The sequence below is a fragment of the Mus caroli genome, chromosome 7 (assembly GCF_900094665.2).
Source record: "Mus caroli chromosome 7, CAROLI_EIJ_v1.1, whole genome shotgun sequence".
Lineage (NCBI taxonomy): Eukaryota > Metazoa > Chordata > Mammalia > Rodentia > Muridae > Mus > Mus caroli.
In genome coordinates, this window is record NC_034576.1 from 65,967,800 (window position 1) to 65,988,606 (window position 20,807).

Here is a 20,807-nt window from a genome sequence, read left to right on the forward strand (position 1 = left end):
AGGAGAATTTTGAGTTCCAGACCAGCCTGGGATACTGAAATAGATCCTGTCTAGGAAACACACACACACACACACACACACACACACACACACACACATCCACACACATTAAAATGGACACCAAAAGTTCTAATATGTTTGATGGGAGAAATCCAGCTCTTTCTTAGACAGCTCTTGCCAACTTAAGCAAAAATTAACTAAAATCAATTAGAATCATCCTTTAGTGTTCTTAGGACAGGAACTCCCATGCATACAAAAGTATGAGAATGTTCAAGTCCTCCCATAAAGTGGTGTGGTATTTGGAAATAACCCCCATATACCCTCTCATTTATATTATACCATCTGTGGTTTATTTATAGTGCAAATGATATGTGCTTGCTATATTGCACTAACAATGGAATAGCAACAAGAAGAAAAGCTGCATATGCTCAGTAAAGATGTGACTTTGAAATATTTTTCATCCAACTGATTGAATACAACGGTACACAAAACATGCTATGGACAGCCAAAATCATGAGGCAATGTAGGCATCACCTCAGGAATAATGATCTCCCCTTAAGTATTCTGTTAATAAAACCTTATACTGGGGAAAATGGAAGTTTCTGGTCCTTTCTATGGATACTGGGAAGGCTTTGACAGAAAGATACCATCTCTTTTTCCAGACAACAGTAATAGTTGAGAGGATACATGTATAATTTTTATTATGATGAAGAAAATACATGTCTTCATACAAGTAAAGTTGTGCATCACTAAAACATCCATCCACATTAAGAACAAGACAAATATGCAAACAATCCAATTACTGTTCTCAAGTGCAATTCGATAGAAAAGGAAATAAAGATATTGGGGAAAATGAGTTAAAGGGAAATCTTAGAAACAAAACAACCACGATTATGGTGACTAATTATTTGACATTAACATACAAAACCCAACCATTGTCCTATATATTTGGTAACCAACTGATAAGATAGCCAGAAATGAACAGCAAGAAATGTATAGGGTCTGATCATCCTACTGACTGCTGTATTACTAGATTTGAGAACAAGCTGAAATTGTGGTGCTCTCAAACAGAAAGACCTGCTGTATGAATCCATTGTGACCCCAGTCCATGACACAGAGAATAAGAGGGAGGGATCATACAACAGTATCCATTTAAAAATACTGACAATACCAAGAAAACTTTGGAAAATTAACAGCATTAAGACAGATTAATCAATGGAACAGAAAAGCACTTTGAGAAACATAGTTTACACGGAAGTGACAATCTGAACAGCGTGGAGTCTCACTGCATTGCAGAAATGCTTTATTATATGTGTCTGTACCAGTGACCACTTTTGGAGATAAACAACTAAATATTTATCTATATTTACTATAATGAATTTTAAAGAATAAAAAGTTATAAAGGCAGATAAGTGGAAATGTTAAGATTTTGAAAGAAAATATAACTAATTTATTTGTAATTTCAACACAGGAAGGCCTCTTCAAACCTAGAAGGCAATCATGTTCTACAAAGGAAAACATAAACTAACAACACAGAGTTTTAAACTTTCTAATATAAACATGCAATCAATGAACACCATAAAAAACAAATGACAAATAAGTTAAAAGAATAAAAAGACTGAAATTTGTATTAAAGATATAAATATTACAAAACTGAAATTACCAAAATATATATATATATGAAAACTTCATCCTTGCTCATGGTTAAATGAACTAAAATCAGAATGGTTTTGCCTCATCATTTTTACCTGTCAGACTGGGAAGAGAAAATTAAATTTGAAAACATTTAACAGCATAAAGCTGAGAATCTGATCCTTTAACTTTGGATAGGGGCATCCACTGACCGGTTCATGGAGGACCATCTCAATGCACTTATCTAAAGTCTCACATAGTCTTAGATCCAATAGTTCCATTTCTAAACTGGAATTTATACACAGAAACTTTGGCAAATTATGCACCAAAATGCTAACTATAGACTTGTGTATAAAAATAAAACTTGGAAATGTTGCAGCCAGCTATGTGTTCATCACTAAAAGGCTGATCCAATAGATTATAAACCACCAATGGAGGGGAACTCTAAGCAAATATTAAGAAGAATGAGGTAGACCTTTAGACCATTATGGAAAGCTCTCTAGGACAAAAGACTAGGCGCCTAGCACCTTTCAAACATGACTTCTAGGAAAGCAACAACAAAATCTCTCCATGTTCTCCTCCCTCTCTCTGTTCCCACCTTTCCTTTCTTTTCCTCTAAAACTGTCCCTAGGAGGAAACGGAAGCAAGGAGAGACTATTTTGAACCATATACACCTAACTATGAGCACAGCTATTCTTTATCATTACTTTTATAATGACACTAATTACTCAGATAGTCAAAGCAATGGCTAGGGTTCAGTTTTTAACAGTAAGACACAAAGCCTGGTCTTTAGGTATCAAAACATATCTATTTGTTTCTAGTTACTTTAATCAAAAAGCATAATACCAGCAAAATATTTTATATCATTTGTTGATAATGTATGCAACAGATGCATGCTGGGAATAACCCTGCTCCAGATGGTGGGTGCTAAAATCAACAGTCTCCAGATTTATTCATGTCACTCTATACTATCTCCTCTCTTCAGCCAAACACACACACACACACACACACACACACACACACACACACACGCGCACACAGAGTGCATACATGCACATGCCCACATACACACAGGGTACCACCAAGCCTTCATCTTCCTATAGTGAAATTAATGGCTGGGAAAATGTGAATTTTTGTTTGGTTTGATTTTGTTATTCTGAGAAATCTAACCTTCTCTCATGATTTCATTTCTGGAGTCAGAGGCTTAAAATTTCTGGGAGCTTCAGAAGTGTCGTGTAGTTTAAATCCCCTAGAAGTTCAACAACACTATCAAACAGGAAAAGCTTTTCTTGGGGAAAAATACTCTCAGCTCATTAACAAATAAAGATGCGAAGTGCAAACAGATTGGTATGAGCTATACAGCCAGAGGGACCCTAGCTCAGAAGAAGGAAAAAAAACAAAAACATACAAACCCCTACCCCATCTCCAGTGAATCCATGCACTGACCCCAAGTGAGCTTTGTATCTGAAACCACAGGAAGGCAGATCCTCAGAAGCCAAATCCTGAGACAACCAGCTTTGTATCTAGATGAGTGATCAGCAACATCATTTTTCCATAGCTCCTGTCACACAGGAGCCCAGAGGGGACTAAACTGCTTCCCTAAAGGGTATTTCCACTTGGTGCGCAGCAGTACTAATGCACAAACTTCTAAGACTTGTGGAGTCTGACATGCAGAGCAACAAACACGCTTCTATTTTCAACACACACACACACACACACACACACACACACACACACACACAAAGTTCAGATAAGCTCCAGCTACTCCTTAGTTAACACTCAGAACTCTATTTGCCTTTCAGGTTTTGTACAAACAAATTCATTTAACTTCTCAGGACAAGGAAGCAGCATGAAGCTTGGAGGTCATCTAACATCTACAGGGTCCAAAGCCTCAAAATCCTTTTGGCTAGGGTGAGTCCTAGTTTTGAACTGACACAACCTGTGTGATAATTTAATTGTTAGGACACATCTACAGGAATTAGCCTGCAAAACATCATTTAGAAGGCCAACTTTCTCCCTGGTATAAAGTTGACATTGGTAAAGACAAAGATAGATAGATAGATAGATAGATAGATAGATAGATAGATAGACAGATGTAAGTTAAATCACAGAGAAAGTAAGTAGCAGAGAGGTTTGTAGTTTGTATTTGAATTTGACTTCCTTTTGCAAGGCAGCTGTTGAAATGGATCCAGTGAGAAGTGCTCTGGATTGGTTTCAGACTGGGTCTGTGCATGGCAAAGGCAGACAGCCTATTCTCAGGTGAGCCCATGACAAGGGGCATACAGGCATGTGACACCAACTGGACAGGCCTCTCTACTGGGCTACTAGAGCCATTAAGATCTACCCTGTAGGGCTATCCAGAGTGGGCAAATGACCACATGGTGCCCCTGCCGAGTACAATGATATGACAGTGATGGGTGTAAGAAAAGTAAACAGAAGCTGCTGGGATCTTTTTAGTTAAAGTAACCAGGGAAATAAATCTCAAGACCGACAGCTACAGGGATACCTCGGAGTTCTTCCATTTATTACAATATTGAGTTAGGACCCCAATTCTCGTCCTCCAGATTCTCTTCTTATCTGTGTATTTCCTACATGATAACATTAAGCAAAGTCTTTGGACACAGCCTCCACAAAGTTTGGGGCTGACATGAGGATGCCGATGGTGCAGATGATGGTAAAAACCGAAAAGGCCATGAGGCACAAGCGGTCCACCACACAGGCCGCAAACTTCCACTCACTGCAGATCACCTCACTCTCATCCTGGCAGCGGAAGCGGTTGGCGATGTAGCGGACCTCCTCCAGGATCTTGGCCAGGTCGGGGTCCCCATCAGAGGGGTGCGTACCGTGCATGAGGTGCTCATCATGTGTTGGGGAGCAGGCCAAACGACCACACACGACCCCAGAGTCTGGAGTTGGGGCACAGTGCATGCCCTCCAGGCCTCGGAAGCCAATGTAGAGCAGGTTGCCATTGCTGGTGGGGGGCCCAGCACCTGCACTCAGCTCCACACTGGCCAGGCTGCAGCGCCGAGGCTTGTGCTGACAAGCCGGCCGTACCTTGTCCTCTCCCGGCCTCTTCATGCGCAGAAACCATGCACACCAATTCAGAAGAATGATCCTGGTCTGCAACGACAAGAAGATGTCATGAGCACCTCAGAGTTGTCTATCAGCTGATCCCCCACAGCAGTGTGACCCCTGCAGTGGAAGACCTGCTTTACAGATTGTAGGGAGAACAGGATCCCCTGTCTTCTCAGTGATTTTATAGGGCAAATCAGCAAGGAAACCTGGCAAGAATGGAGTCAAATGTGAAATGTGAGCTGAGAATATGACCTATGTAGGTTTATCACTGGGGGAACAAGCTGAAGTTCCCTCAGGGTAGACATACTGCACCCTCGGTGAGAGAAAAAGGCACCTGGTTAGGTAAGGATGTCTGAGATGTGTAAGAGAGAACACCATCTCTTTCCCATACCTTCCTTTTTTTTTTTTTTAACTTCTAGAAACCTGGGGATCTAATTCCCTGGCTCCCATGCAGACTGTAGACTCCCCTGTAAGGTCACTATGAGCTAAGAGAGGCTCTGCAATACGTCAGACTCCTAGCTTGGAACAACTTCAGGGTTCTAACTTCATATAACCATATCTCTTGCGAGTAAATGTGTATCTTTGCAAAGTTGGTTTTAAAGGTTGCGCCAAAATTACCAAGAGAGTCAATGAGAAACAGAAAATGAGGGTGATAATCTCCTATCTGTCCCCAGGAGTTGAGATGACATGTTGTAATCCATAGGCCAGGTTGTTTAAGGCAAAGACATGAAATAGCTTGTTTAAACCCATGCAAATGGACTACTGGGCTTCAAAGTCCTATGATCAAAACAAATGGATCATTAATATGGAAGAAAGTTTAGGTGTTTCTAATCCAACTCATTAGGCTATGATGATGAGCGAGTAAGACCATGTGTGGGACAGTATGCTGGAAAGACAGAAGCAGGCGTTAGCACACTTCTTATGAATAGTGCAGGCCATGAAGGCTCGCAGACAACAATGCCCCCTGCTGATGTGCACCTGAGTGCATGAGTGAGTGGGTATAAATAAGGGTTGCCTAAAACAAACAAAACCCTCATTCTTATATAAATTAATTTTAAAAGGCTGAGGGCTATAGATAGGTATTGGAATCCTAGTTGATCAATGTGATCCTTGGTGTTTTATAAACGGATAATGTCTGATGCATAAACAATGAAAAGTTACTCTTCGAGTTTATAGGTTTTGTATTTTGAGATAGCCGATCTGGATAGCCGATCTGGACAAAGAAGATCCTTGAAGACAGTCTCAGTGTGTAAACAGTGGACTTTGTCTTAAATCAACTAGATCTTGACATGATCATAGGAAAATTTCTCTAGTCTGTAGGGGAAGGCACAAGTTGTGAAGGTCATGTGTCTGTAGTCCTTCACTCTTTGGCAGTCATTTTTACAGCATCTTATCAATAATTGCAAATATCAGGTCTATGGATAAGGAGTGAGAGGCACAAGAAAGGTCTAGCTTAGGTTCCTCACAGCTGGGCAGCCTGTCACAGCCTTAAGCTTCTAGTGGCAGACTAAACTGAGGAAAGATCACGGTTGTACAGACTTTTCAAGATTAGGAAGAAGCAGAGGCACATAGCTACCTTCTCATGAGCCTGGATCTAGCTCAGTCATTCAGGAGATATGAAATGAGAATAAAGTCCCCATTTTACAGATAAACTAAAGCTCAAAGAAGATACTGAATTGGATCAAGGTCAGCTCCTTATGGTGTCAAAACTGCTGCAAGCATCTACCAAAGGAACCCTGGGTTCTCTTCAAAACGCATATCTCATATCCTAATCTTCTTTAGAAGGCCCTAGAAGGTCGGTGCTAGATCTCAAAACAGGCTGTCAAACTATATGTGAATCTGAACCCAGAGGCAGTTGTGTACACAGGAGCTGAGAAGGTTTGGGCACCTCTCATGTCACAAGGGGGTCTGTGTGCTATCTGTGATGCATCTGCAACTACTATCATCTATGTCACTAAGTCTGTTTTGAATTCCATGGCCCAAATCATTAGCTTTCAAGGACAGCACATCTCCAAATATGGAATTATTCTGTCAGTACTTATCAAACCGTGCCCATGACCTCTTCTGTTAGCCTACAGTTTTGTTGTTACTTGTGCAAATGTCACATAATGCCATTGCACCCGGCATATTCTTCATAATAGCAACAAATCATAATAAGAGTCCCCTGGAGACTGTTTATATTTCAAAGACACATAGAATGAATGGAAAATGCCGCATGCTTTATAAAATGAGACATATACACTTACGTTTTAACTTGCAGCCAATTGGTTTTAATGACCTTTTATTTCTGAGAGGCTTGTAATAGACAAATGTTCTTAATTAAGACGCCAGGAGAATAAAGTGGTACCAGTTTTATTTAAAAAAAATGGTTTTATGTCTCTGTGTATCAGTTCCTTTATCTTCACACCAGCCAAAATACTTAAAGAAGTATGAGTGGTTTTTGTTTTTGTAGTTTTAGTATAAACACTAAAGGAAAAATAGGGAATTCATTAAAATGGTTATCAATATTTGTGGTTACAAAGGATAGGAATAAAATGGGAGGCAGACTTCCTTATGTCTAGTGTTGATTTTACTCTTGCTTTTGAAACAGGTAGTGTGTAATGTGCTTCAAATGGACGGATAGGCAGAAAGACACATAAGTCACACCTAGCTTAGTTTGCCCTAGATATCATGTTGCTAAGAAAGAGGGGAATACAGGTGAATGTACCTAAGCTCTGTAATTGGACTGATGACTTCTAAAAACAAGGTTCCTGGACTGCAGCAATGGCATTTGAGACAGAAGCATTGAGGCTGAGCACATGCTACAGCTGGTGCTATGAACTTTATGTGGGATTTTATTATGTGTATAAGACAAGTAGAATAAAAGGAGAACTAGTGCTTTTATAAGGCCACTGGAAAATAAAAGGCTCCCTTTCCCAAGTTAAGCCACTGTAAGCTATTGCACAATGATTGTATTCAAAAGGCTAGAAGCCTTTGTTCTACTGGGGATCTAAATACAGCCTTTGCTTTATGCTGTGTTTGACACATGGTTGATTCCTAGATTTCTTTTTGGACTTGAGTGCTATTGAATGGGTCTTCAGACAGGGGATGGAGAGGGCTGCTCTTCTTATCTTTAGGCAGAAAGACGAAGATATCTACAAGGCTCACTATGGTGGGGGGTTAGGGCAGTTTCCTTCTACCTTGGGTTACATTCTGGCAAGGTGGGAAATGTCTGGGCTCAGACTAGGCCTTAGTCAATGTCTCTGGGTATCAGCTTCAGATACTGTGTTCTGAAGATGGTGTGGCAGGTGAGCATCAGAAGCTAATAGTGCTTGTCTGATGCTTGCAGGCATAGGTAAGTGATGACATACCCTGGGCTAAGATCTTATCCATTTCCTTTTGTTCTCTGTCTATTGTCCACTGGGAACTATTCATGTTATATCACAGGATCGGGTAGAAACTTGGCCTTCTGCAGCACTGGTTTCTGTCCTTACTAATTCTAGTAAGCACACACTGAAAAAAAAACCTTAGGAAAAAGAAAACCTGAATGTGTACTCGAACATGTACAGATAATTTTCTTATAGCATTCCCTAAACAATAAGCCTAAGAATGACTGAAATGGCATTGACACATCAGGAATATGTGTAAACATCTGGAGATGCTCTGTACTACACTGAAGGATGTGTGTAGGTTCTGTGTAAGTGCTACACTATTCCCACCAAGAGCGGGACACTTTCAGACTTCTCTATTGCCAAGAGTTCAGGAACCGGTGCTCTGCAGGATACTGAGAAACACTCATTCTAGTTCTTTCTTTTCATTCCTCAGTCGGCTGTGCAGCTCCAGCCATGTTGCTTCACAGCCATGCTCCTAGTTCCTTCAACTACTACAAAGTACTCCTCAGTGGGAGAGCACTTAAAGAGCAATGCTAGCAAGATACAGAAGCAGTCAGTGTGAAGTCCTGATCTGGCATGGCTGTGTTTCACACTGCCATCGCTAATGTACTGTCCTCAGAGACATACAGAGGGGCGGAGTCTGTTTAGGGGCACTAAACCACCCCCTCAGGGAAAGCTGTAACTCCACAGGGGCACAAGACCTACCCACTTAGGCATTTTGCCACCATCAGGGTCATGGTGGTGATATCGCAGCACAATCACTGTCACCACCACAGAGAGGCCCACGATGATCATGGTGCTGGCGAAGTACTGTGCTGTAGAGAGATCAGAAGCAGTGTGAACCCTGGAGCCCGAGCAGCACCTACTGGGATGATATTTTCCTATCAGGTCATACTGTGCCGTCATACTGAAAAATAGGCTGTAGCCTAATAACTACACTTCTAGTGGAAAAGGAGCAGACAGTCTCGGCCTCAAAGACTTCACTCCCCACCACAAATCTGAAGTGACAACTCTCCTATTGAAGCATAAAAGTCTCTGACAGCATGCAGCTCCCACCCCCCAGGGCAGCCTGACTAGGAACTGAGTGCTGGATGCAGCAATGAGAATCAAACACTAACCTGGACACTGCATCCTTTACAAGATCACCTTCGTTTCCATCTAGGAAACTATACAGCTATGGGGATGTCCCTCATTCCTTAGCAGAAACACCTATCTTAGATAAGAACATATTTGCTCTACTCCCATCTCTCTAAACAATTAATTACTAAATTGATACCAAGTAATCTCAGAAAATAGTAGCTAACAATTAGAATATGTGATTTGTCCTATTCTTAAGGGGCATTTCAGCACACACACACACATACATACATATCTCTACCACTACGACACACACACACCACCACCACAACCACCACCACCACCAACAACAACAACACAAACACACACACACACACACACACACACACACACACACACACATACTACTACTACTACTACTACTATTACTAACACCACCAATAACCCTCTCTCATTTGTTAAGATGGATCATGGTTCTGGCTAGTCTTGAACTTCTGAATCCTCTAATCCCCCTGCCTCAATGTCACAAATACAAAGACTACAGTTACACACCATTGCTCATAGCCATTTTTGTTTTTTCAGATTAAAGGTAAGCCATAAATTTGGACATCTCTTTCCTGTCTCTCCTGCTTTGGCCTAGGTATGGGCCACAGTGTTTTGTAATAGTTACAGCAAGTCTTGTCCACAGCAGAGACCAGAGGGGTAGAATGAACCTCTAGAGGCTGGAAGGATATGTTCCTCCTCTGTGTACCTGCTGGGAAATCCTAGGCACACTTGAGCCCTTGCCTTACCTATCAAGGGCACGGAATCAGATGTTGCTGGCATGATCTCAGCCACAAGCAGCATGAAGACAGTCAGAGAAAGTAAGACAGTTATTCCTGAAACAAAAACGTGAGGAGTTCCTTAGGCAGAACCGAAAGCTAGGGTGAAATTCCATCTCAGGGAAGATCACAAAGAAAGGTAGTTTCAAAGCACTAGTCAGGTCACCAGTGCCATGCCATAAGTCCCATGGTTTCTCTCCATACAGACATATGCAGTTTTCTGGGTACAGCTCCTGTCACCTCCCAGAACCAAAAGAACCTCAAAAGGAGACAAATTCAGAGATCACAACTTTGAGAGAATCAAGCAGCATGACTAGTTCTCAAGGTCTTCACTGCATTAATACTAAGAAGCAGTTTAGCACAGCAGGACCAGGAAACCATGCAGCCAGAAGACTTGGTTTCATTCAGGTCTTGACTCTGCAGCTTAATTAGCTGTGTGACCTTGGGTAAGATATTTAACATTCTAAGCCTTATGCTAAGAAGATAGAAGACTTGTGAAAGCTTTCTTCAACACATTAAATATGTATTTATTTAGTAATTTTGTGATATAAGAAGCTCATTTTACCTTTCAAAATCCCACTTTTCATATCTTCACAGGGAATTATAACAAATTGCATTCTTATTGTAATGTGTACAGTAATTTACAGATGCAAGCTGATATTAAGTTAATGTGTCTACCATCCATACTGGAGGCTGGCTAGCTGCCAATGAGGGACAAGGTGCGTGGCAGTGGGGGAGACAGACAGCCCATCAGGGTAGAAGTGATCTAGTCTCTCACTGAATCCTGTCTTCTTCACAAGACCAGGAATTCCCTGGATCCTGCCAGATTCTCAGGAAGACATTCTGTCTCCTTAAGAAAGGAAACCAGGAGTTTATGATGTTGTGAGGTTGATTCTGGCACACACGTCCATGAATCATAGGTCACAAGGAACTCCTGCATGGCCCATAGTGTCCTGTAGAGCTAGCCTCAGAGGCCAGGGGGTGGGGTGGGGGGACGGGACGGGACGGGACGGGACACATGGATACTTACCAAGAGAGATTTTCTCTCCAGAGTCTGCAGGCAGCAAGAATACCAGCAAAGCCAGGGCTGAAATGAGCACACAAGGGATGAGCAGGTTGAGGCCATAGTAGAGTGTCCTACGGCGCATGGTTACTGTGTAGGTGACATCTGGGTATGGCTCTTTGCAGCATTCATAGAACTTCTCATTCCTTTTGCCAGGGATTCCTGCAAGGAGTTCCAGAGAAAGGAAGGAGGCCATCAGGTCATCAGAAGACACAATTATCTTTTGGTTTTGGTTTTGTTTTTTTTCCCCAAGTATATAGTACACAGGAGCACAGCCCTAAAAAATGGGTAATGGGTGTTTGGACAAACCCTTACTGGTATGCTATAGCTATTTAAAGTTATCTGTGATATTCAAGGGAACTGATAGACATTCCTTTGATGTACTGGAAGTACTTAGACATAATGACAATTTTATAGCATTACAAATGCAATTATAAGCAGTAGCCACATAATAGTCTTTATGTCAAAGATGGAAGAAATGCACAATGGTGATATCCCAACCATACTATCAGACTAGAATGGATCCCATGAGCACACAAAATCTGCACCAGCCTTGCTAGTTTAACACTATCACTTACTGATTCTGTAGCTAGCTTACTTCGTGTACTGTAAGTGAATTCTATCGTGTTCACACAGTAAAAAAGCGCAATGATTTTTCTGGATGTATGCCTGATGGTAAGGGACTCATAATAATGTTGGTTTGGATTTTGAAAAAGCAAAGTATAGGTTCCTATTGATAAAAATAAATGTAAAAATGGCTACAGAGAGAGAGAAAAAAAGTCAAACTATTTTTCTAAGACTTAAGAGATTTGCCAACAGGGGGTAAATTGTCATGCAGGCATCATATCAGGAAGTGTGTTTGCTACAAGGAACAATTTCTCAGATTCTCACAGTAGTTTAGAAGACTGAAAATGCTAGAGTGGCCAGTTAACTCCCTGGCCTACACAGGCCAATGGATTTGGGAAATTTACAACCACCCCCATCTACACCATTTTCAAAATACTTGACTCACCCTTTGCATCCTCCCACCCCGTGCTAAATTGCCATATGCACGTGATCTTTGCTTTAAAGTCTAAAGCCCACCCCCCTCTCAGCAGAGCACTGACTGGGTGTCTAGTTGAACCTGTGTTTTCCAATGTGAAATGTTGTCCTGTGCCCAAACACTGCTGTTTGTACTTTTGACTGAGTCCCACTTGTGGTCTTCTTCATTAACACCATCACTGCAATGTGCAGTCCAACCATACCATAGGACGAGAATGGATCCCACGAGCGCACAAAACCTGCACCAGCAGTGCTACTTTAACAGGCCCCGCTGTAGCTGTTTGCTGCATTCGCTAATTGTTTTCTACTTTTCCGTTCTGGAGCTCTCAGGACATGATGGAAGAGACTGCCAAGTGTAGTAAATGAAAAGAACAGTGGAAAATCCCCGAGTTCTTCAGCTCCCTCAGGCAGAAGGCACCTTTCTTTGGGAATACAATGTCTTAGTCTCTGCTGGCCTTACCCATGAGATCCCATTCTCCATTGGGGATATAGCTGCTGATATCTGCCTCTTGCATCTGCAGGTCCAAGGACCACCCTCCATAGGACCAGGACCCAAACTTCAGTTTGCACTGCTGCACATCAAAAGGGAACCAGCGTACATCGATGTAGCAGGAGCTCTTGAATATGCCTATGTGAGCATGGGGAATGATCAGAGGACTGAAATGGAGCCAACTGAAACAGGATCAAAATACACAGCAGTTCCTAAAGCCCATCACCACCCCAAACTCTTGCTATACCTATTTAGGACAAACTGAGGTACCTCCACACCCTCTGATTTTTCCCTTTGCAAAAAATCTCTAGAGCAGCTCAGCCAAAGTTTAATTGCCTTTTCTTATTAAAACACAGTGCTAGCCTCTGTTATATGAGGCTTTTCTTATGAAATTGTGCATTATAAACTTTATTTGCCATGGGCAAATTCAGACACTAAGCAATATGAGAGGAAGGAGGGACATAATAAATCTCAGAGACATTGATATAGATGATGAAGAACTTAGAAAAAGAATGGGAAAGAGGTAGGGAGAGGCTGTTGATTTTAAGTAGCAAACTGAGAAAATATTTAGTTATTTGAATATATATATATATATATATATATATATATATATATATATATACATACACACATATATACACACACACACACAACTCCACACACACACATACATATAATTGCAACCTGTTCTGTTTCCACAGTTGGAATGAATAGGTGCAAAATTAAAGAGAGAGTTTGAATGCAAAGAAAGATTCTACTGAAAGAGCTAGAATTCTCAGAAGAAGTAGATTTCCCATAAGGTCCTAGTGAGGACACATAATAAACAGATTTTTATGGCATGTACTCTTGCCTGCCCACTGTTGATGGGACTGTGCTAGAAGGTACATACAACTGAAATGCCCCAGTGCTAGTGGGGCAAGGGCAACACATTTCTGTGAATTAAAAGACTGAATGGAGGAGGTAATTAAAGAGTTTTATACATGTAAGCTCTACTACATGCCTATTGCTGAGATAACATAATTAGCTATCCATTTAAATGTGATTTAGAATCTTAGATACTTGGGAGATGAGTCAGGAGGATGACAAGTTCAAGGCCATCCCAGGCAACTCAGTGATGTCCTGTCTCAAAATAAAAAGGCAGAACGGTTAGGGATATAGCTCAGCAGTATACTACCTACCTAGTATGTATAAGGCTGTATATATATATATATATATATATATATATATATATATATATATATATACACATATACATACATACACATAACTTACAGAATTACTTCAGATACTCACATGAACTTGAAAGTCACTACTGGCATTCCCCTACCATTAGTGGGCTGAATTTTCCTTATTCTAAATTGTATTTGATTCCATTTCTATAAAACAGACCCAAGAAGAAAATGGATAGGGTTCAAAGGTCATCTGAGGATTGCAGCAAGATCAGTTAACTGCTGCAAACAGGTAAGGGATGATGGGAACACTCTAAAACTGGATCGATCATGGTGATCCTCTCACTTCAAATGTGTAATATGTAAATTCCACCCCCCCCATCTACCTGTTAAAAATAAACATATGAAGACGGTTGAAGAGATGGTTCAGTGGTTAAGAACACAGACTTAATTCCCAGCACTTACATGGTGGCCCACAATGGTAACTCACTGTTTAATCAATTTAAAGTGTGCTGGAAGACACCACACAGCCCAGTCTGCAAGGGGCTTGCAGTGCAGAGGAAGGGCTGGAGTAGGCAAGCAGATGATTTAAGACAGAAAGCCCGAGAAGCAACACTTCTTTAATCAATATAAACATCAGCAAGAGGGATCTGTCTCTGCTAGATTCAATCACTTATTCATTCATTTATTGACATGAAGCCACCTGCAGTTGAGGAGTGATGGATTATAAGGTGAGTAAACACAGATTCTGTCTATAGAATTCTTATCATCTGCTAACAGGAAGAGCATCGAAAACAATAGGCAAAGCCAGTTTTGCTCTGTGCTTGGAGATAAGGAGGGACTGAATGCTAGTAAAGGGTGTGGTAGACATTCTTGTGTACTTATGAGACATTGTATATTCAAGGGTTGCATATGTTGAGAGGGTGTTGGAGTGTTATGATTATAGTGGTAACAGTGTGGCACTGGGTTACAGATTTGTTATGAGAAGTTACAATGAAGAAGATAACTCTTAAAAATCTGTTAACAAATCAAAGGATAAGGTGAAAAATTAATCCCTATATGCTAAAACATATGTGTGTCAGAGGGCAGCGGTTTTTCAGGCTATGGACTGCTCAATGAGAAGCCTGGGATCCTGAGTCCCACATTAATGACAGGTAGGGTGACAAATCAACCCCATAGAGCTCTTTACTACCAGGAGGTTAAGAAGGAGGAAAGAAACCAGTTGACAAGTCACCAGTGGGTGCTCCCTTGAGAGCACCGGGTCTTGCATCCATCTTGTGAGCAGGCTTGAGTGCGTGAACCCAAAGTGAACCCAGAATGTCCACCATCTTCCCAGTGCTGGAAGACCTGCCAAGTTACTATGCTAACTGGGAAGAGATGAAGGAGAAAGGCCTGTCTATCATGTTTATGGGCACAAAGAAAAGACTGAAATTACTCAGCAAAGGAGACTAAAGTGTGAATTAACATTAGTGAAAACATATGACAGGCTTTGGCAAAGACACTCTGAAATGTGATATCAACATCTTACAGAGATGACACCCAGAGTGAGCTGAAGAGACATGTGAGAATTCTGATGGGAAGGGAGGGGAGAGTGGGAAGACAGCATGGAGCCAGTCCTCCCGTCAGGAGGGCAGTCCTTGGGACCAATGTACATAGATGCTTAAATCTTCTCAGTGGAAGAAGTCCAAGATCTTACCTGGAGGGAGATACTGGCAATGCCCAGATGCATTCACCAAGACGTTGGTGTGGAATGTGGCATCAAAGCGTTCATCTGCACTAGAAATAGGAAAAGGACAAAGGATTCATGAGTCAGCACCTCCAGGCAGTGGGTTTCTCAGTGTCCTTAGAGTTGCTGGGCTTAACACTCAGAAGAGTAGCAGCTTTTTGAAGGGTCCCTGCTTGTCACTGGGCAATCTCACACCTGCTGGGAGAGCAAATATGGCCTACTTGTAAGGTCTTCTCATGGAAGAGCCAATCACCTTGTCCATTTCATATGAATTGTGATGTTGGAGTCTTTCCATTTTGTTGCTGTGATGAAAGTACCCTGACAAAAGCAACTCGGAGAATAAAGGTAGTTTGTAGCTCACAGTTCTAGGTTTTAGGAAAGTCAAGGCAAGAACGTAAAGCCTTGTGTGCACAGTCAAGAGCAGAGAGGATAAATACATACATCCCTATTTGCTTTCTTTCTCAGCTAGCTTTCTTCTGTCTTACCTCATCCAGGACTCCCTGACATAGTGTAATACTATCCCTGGGAAGACATGAACAAATATCTACTCATCCTAGATAAGAGGCCCAGGACATACTAAAGTAAGGATACCACCAAAGTCCAACTAAAAGAACTAGTAGGTTTTATTGGTGGGCTATTTGCAGGAATATGGGTAAGAGGCTATTTTCAGGGGCAGAAATGACTCAAGATATTTGCATCATTAAAATCTACCCTAGAATTGGTGACAGCTTCCAGTCTCTGGAATGGAGCTTACACATGACTAGTGTTTAAAAAAAATGCTTTTTGAATGACTAAAACCATTGGTGCTGGATCTGGGTACCAGAAGGCCCCAGAGCTTCCAGGCAACAGTGATGATAAGGTGGTAAGTGGGTGGAAAATTAAGTGTTTTACAACTTTCTTTCCTGTACTTAAACTTCCTACAGGCAGGAGTTATGATTGGAATAACAAAAACAAATGCATACCAGGAAGATTAAGCAACTCTTAAAGCTAACAGCTTGTGCCAATCCTTTCTTAAGTTTTCTACATTCTTATGATTTGAGATCTGAGACCTCAATGACCCTGCAGAGGTTTCCCTCTTGGGATCAGGCAGTTCCTAGAGAGAGTGAGCAAGTGCTCTATTTTGCTTACTAATGTGATGATAAATAGCATGACCAACAGCAACTTAGGGAGGACAGGGTTGATGTGGTTTGTAGGTTACAGTCTATCATCAATGAAAGCCAAAGCAGGAACTTACAGGCAGGAATCTGGAGTCAGGGGAATCTGGAGTCAGAATTGAAGCAGGGACCACAGAGTAACGCTGTTTACTTACTCCCCATGCCTTTCTCAGCTTGCTTTCTTATACAGCCATGTGCCCAAGGGTAGTGCCTTAGTTAGGGTTACTATTGCTGTGATGAAACACCATGACTGAAAACAAGTTGGGGAGGAAAGGGTTTATTTCACTCAAAGTTCCATATAATAGCTCATCATCAAAGGCAGTGAAGGCAGGAACTCACACAGGGCAGAAACCTGGAGGCAGGGAGCTGATGCAGAGCCCATAGAGGAGTGTCACTCACCAGTGTGATTCAGTTGGCTTGCTCAGCCCGCTTTCCTATAGAACCTACAATCACCAGTCGAGGGATGGCCCCAGCCAATGGGCTGCCTGCCCTTTTCCCTCCGATTTTATGGGGGCATTTTCTCAATTGAGGCTTCTTCCTCTATGATGACTACCTTGTGTCAAATTGACATAAAACTAGCCAGTACAGGCAGTATAGCCCACAGTGGGCTGGGCCATCAACCATCAATCATTACTCTAATGTCACAGAGGTATGTCCATAGGCCAGCCTGATGGGGCAATTTCTCAATTGGTGTTCCCTTTTCTTCAGACGATTCTAGTTTGTATCAAGTTGACAAAGCTAACCAGCACACCAAGCTACAAAAGTTCCTTTCAAATCCAAATTAACCAAATTGAAGACACACTCCTACTACCTACTCTATCAGGCTCTCATACCCAGGGCCCTCACACTCCAATGCTGCCAAGTGGAAACTGTTCCTTACCACCAGAACCTGCTATACTACTTATGTTTAGTCAATGGTAAACCCATTTGCCTTTTAGGACTGATCAACCCAAAGTAAATCAAAGGAAAGACCACTGTCAGCTTTCTCCCTCTTCTGTGCCTTCTGCCTCACATCCAACCCTGAGCTTTGCCCTGTGGCCCTCCCAGAGCGCTTTACATCCTGCTTTTGGAGCTCCTTGAAAAAGAAAAACACAAAACAAAACAAAACTCTTTTTTTTTCCCCTGAGACAGGGTTTCTCTGTGTAGCCCTGGCTGTCCTGGAACTCACTTTGTAGACTAGATTGGCCTGGAACTCAGAAATCTGCCTGCCTCTGCCTCCCAAGTGCTGGGATTAAAGGCATGAGCCACCACCGCCTGGCTAAAATCTTTCTTAATAATAGTCATTTTCTGGTTCCTATACCAGATTAAAGTCAATTCTATGGGACCTGAGAACCCCAACCTTTATGTAAATAAAAATAAATTGCTTGAAAAAAAAACATCAGCAGGAATGGGGAGATAGTTCACTGAGGTCATGAAGCCCCAGCACCGTCAGAAAAAGTCAGGCATGACTGTTCACACCTATAACTACAGCACTGGTAGTCAGAGATGGCTGGATTCCTAAAGATTTGCCAGCCAGCAGAGGAAAAAAAGTGAGCTTCCCGCTCAGTGAGAGAACCTGTCACAGAGCAGTAAGGTGGATAGTGATAGAGGGAAGTACCGGGTGTCCTATCTGGCCTATGTGAGCTTGCACACACACACACACACACACACACACACACACACACACACACACTGAGAGAGAGAGAGAGAGAGAGAGAGAGAGAGAGAGAGAGAGAGAGAGAGACAGTCGCCAAATAAATAAATGGAAAACCCAGGCATCCAGTCAAGGTGTTGGCTACACATAGTAAAGTCCCCCTCAATTTGACAACCAAGGTCCCCAGCTGGGACTGCCCATGCAGACAGCACCTCAGGCAGCCTAATTTATGCCTGAGGTCCCTCAATGGAAAACTCAGAGTCACAAGACACCAGTGATCCATCTTCACTGGGAGCCACACAATCACCAGTAAGTATTTAAAACATTTAAAAATAAAAGAAATTAAAAAGAGGAAACTTCCAATGAAAGAGATAAAAAAAAAATGACTTTTTTTTTTTAAAAGTAATATCCTCTCCAAATTCAAGAATATATTACAACTGGGAAACAAACAGAAATTAAAGCTGTGGTTGATGAAGTAATTTTAACATATGGTGGGAGGTTCTGCTGGTAAGCATCACAGAAGACAAGTGGACCAAAAATGACAAATGAATGCCACACAAAGGACAAGGCCAGCAGAGCCCACGTCATTGACAGGAAGACAAGAGCCAGAGTGGGAGGGAGAGAACCACCAAAGAAGAAGCCACACAAAGGAATTGTCTAAGCAGAAGTAAACCATTCAAGTGTGAAGGCAGAGAGAGGTATTTATATGAAGGCCAGAAAGCCAGAGTCCCACGCATCTGTCCTTGGGGAGCTTTAGAAAACACAAGGGTAAAAAAGGATGGATGGAGGGAGAGAGGGAGGGAAGAAACTTTTATACTCAACTGGGAAGGGAGAACAGGGTCACTGTGATATGCTATACAGATAGCTAGAATAGCTGGAGCCATACTGGAGAGGTACATTCTCGGTTGGCAAGAGATGGGCATCAAACAGAAGAAAATGAGTTTTGGAATGCAGGCAGTGTTTTGCTCTGTAGTCTTGCCTAGCCAGGAACTTTAAATCCTCCTGCCTCAGTCTCCCAAGTGCTGTAACTACAGCTGTGCATGACACCTAGCCAACATTATGGATCTGATTAAAGGCACATCGGTAAAATCTCCTAAGAAGCAGTTCTTTTGTTACTGCCATGGCCATTGCTCTGATCAGTGTACTAAAATAGTTTCTCATTCTTTTTTTAAAAAAATATTACATCAAGGAAAAAATAAATTCAAAGGGGAAAATGTACGAGACTTAAACAGGAAACAAAAATATGATGAAGCTTAAAGGGAAGGGGGGAAGCCATTTGTCACAGATGGACTGGGATAAATCCACCTCCTTACACCAAACTCCACAAGGAGAGATAAAGGGTAGAAACAGGCTTAGCTACATCGTTACATGATTGTCAATGAACCACAATCTAGTGACTGGAAGGGAATAGCTGACTGGTGTCCAGCGTCCACATTGACTAGGGAAGGGATTATGACTTTCCAGCTTTTTCTCTGAGACCCCCCCAGAAGCACATCAGAATCTCAGACAATGTTTATTTCCTTTTTGTTGTGTATGAAAATGAATATAAAAACCAACCCACGTTCCAATGACTGACTGGATCTCAAGTTTAGCTCTTCAAAGACAGCCAGTGTATTCATGTGGCTCATTGTCAGCCTTTCTGGATGAAAAAAAAAAAAAAGGAATAGGATCTTCTCTTCCCCCAAATGCACACACATTTGAATCTCTTACACATGATTCGCCTCATAAACCTTCAGCTTGCCATTGCCCTTTTAAAAAGTTCACATTTGTGCCTAGTTTCCCATAGTGAACCTCTGTTTCTACCACGGTTGATGATCCACAATATCCACACAAGGTATCAGATGTGTATTAAAGCTCAGAGGTTTTGTATATTTTAAGTTTGGGGTTTTCTTCTGACTGATTTTTATATTTGTAATAAATACCACATGGGTATCTGTTAGATCTAAAATTCAATTATGAAAAGAAGCAGTTACTAAAAGCTTTTTCTTCAAGTATTTAGATCAATTTAATTGACGAGTTCTCAAGACCACAAAAGAAATGGGTTACATACAAGATAAAACACTGTTGCCAGTAGCAACTGCAAACCTGGGTGACTCCATGACTTCTGAATGTTGTACATCCAAACAGAGTGCTGATATGGACGGGACTATAATACTGTAGCCGCTGTCCAAACAGACCACTGTGTTCAAGGTAGCAGTTTCACAGTTCTGTCTTAAAGGCAAATTGATTTCATCAATAAATAATACAAAGGTAAAGTTGTGAAGGAGATTTGTGCTAATACCACTTTACTTGTTCCGAACACTAAAGCTAGATAAAAGATGTCTGAAAAGAAAAAGTCTGTTGTAAAACTCTGAGTTAAAAAATAGCACTCTCAAAGTGTGGACACTGTGCCCCTTCTTAGAATTGGGAACAAAACACCCATGGAAAGAGTTACAGAGATAAAGTTTGGAGCTGTGATGAAAGGATGGACCATCTAAAGACTGCCATATCCAGGGATCCATCCCATAATCAGCTTCCAAACACTGACACCATTGCATACACTAGCAAGATTTTGC

At 41.6% G+C, this 20,807-nt stretch overlaps 1 protein-coding gene across 2 annotated transcripts in view; it reads right to left on the reverse strand.

Annotated features, from left to right (window-relative positions):
• Positions 1-1,694: 1,694 nt before the first annotated feature.
• Positions 1,695-20,807, reverse strand: part of Chrna7 (cholinergic receptor nicotinic alpha 7 subunit) — a 122,113-nt gene continuing 103,000 nt past the window's right edge. For both annotated transcript variants that reach the window (XM_021167658.2, XM_029479068.1), the window contains 6 exons: positions 15,436-15,515; positions 12,541-12,708; positions 11,007-11,201; positions 9,947-10,033; positions 8,784-8,893; positions 1,695-4,752 (listed from right to left, as the gene is read on the reverse strand). In XM_021167658.2, the coding sequence (XP_021023317.1) occupies positions 4,234-4,752; positions 8,784-8,893; positions 9,947-10,033; positions 11,007-11,201; positions 12,541-12,708; positions 15,436-15,515 (1,159 nt within the window). In that variant the 3' untranslated portion in view covers positions 1,695-4,233. The remainder of the gene's footprint in view (positions 4,753-8,783; positions 8,894-9,946; positions 10,034-11,006; positions 11,202-12,540; positions 12,709-15,435; positions 15,516-20,807) is intronic.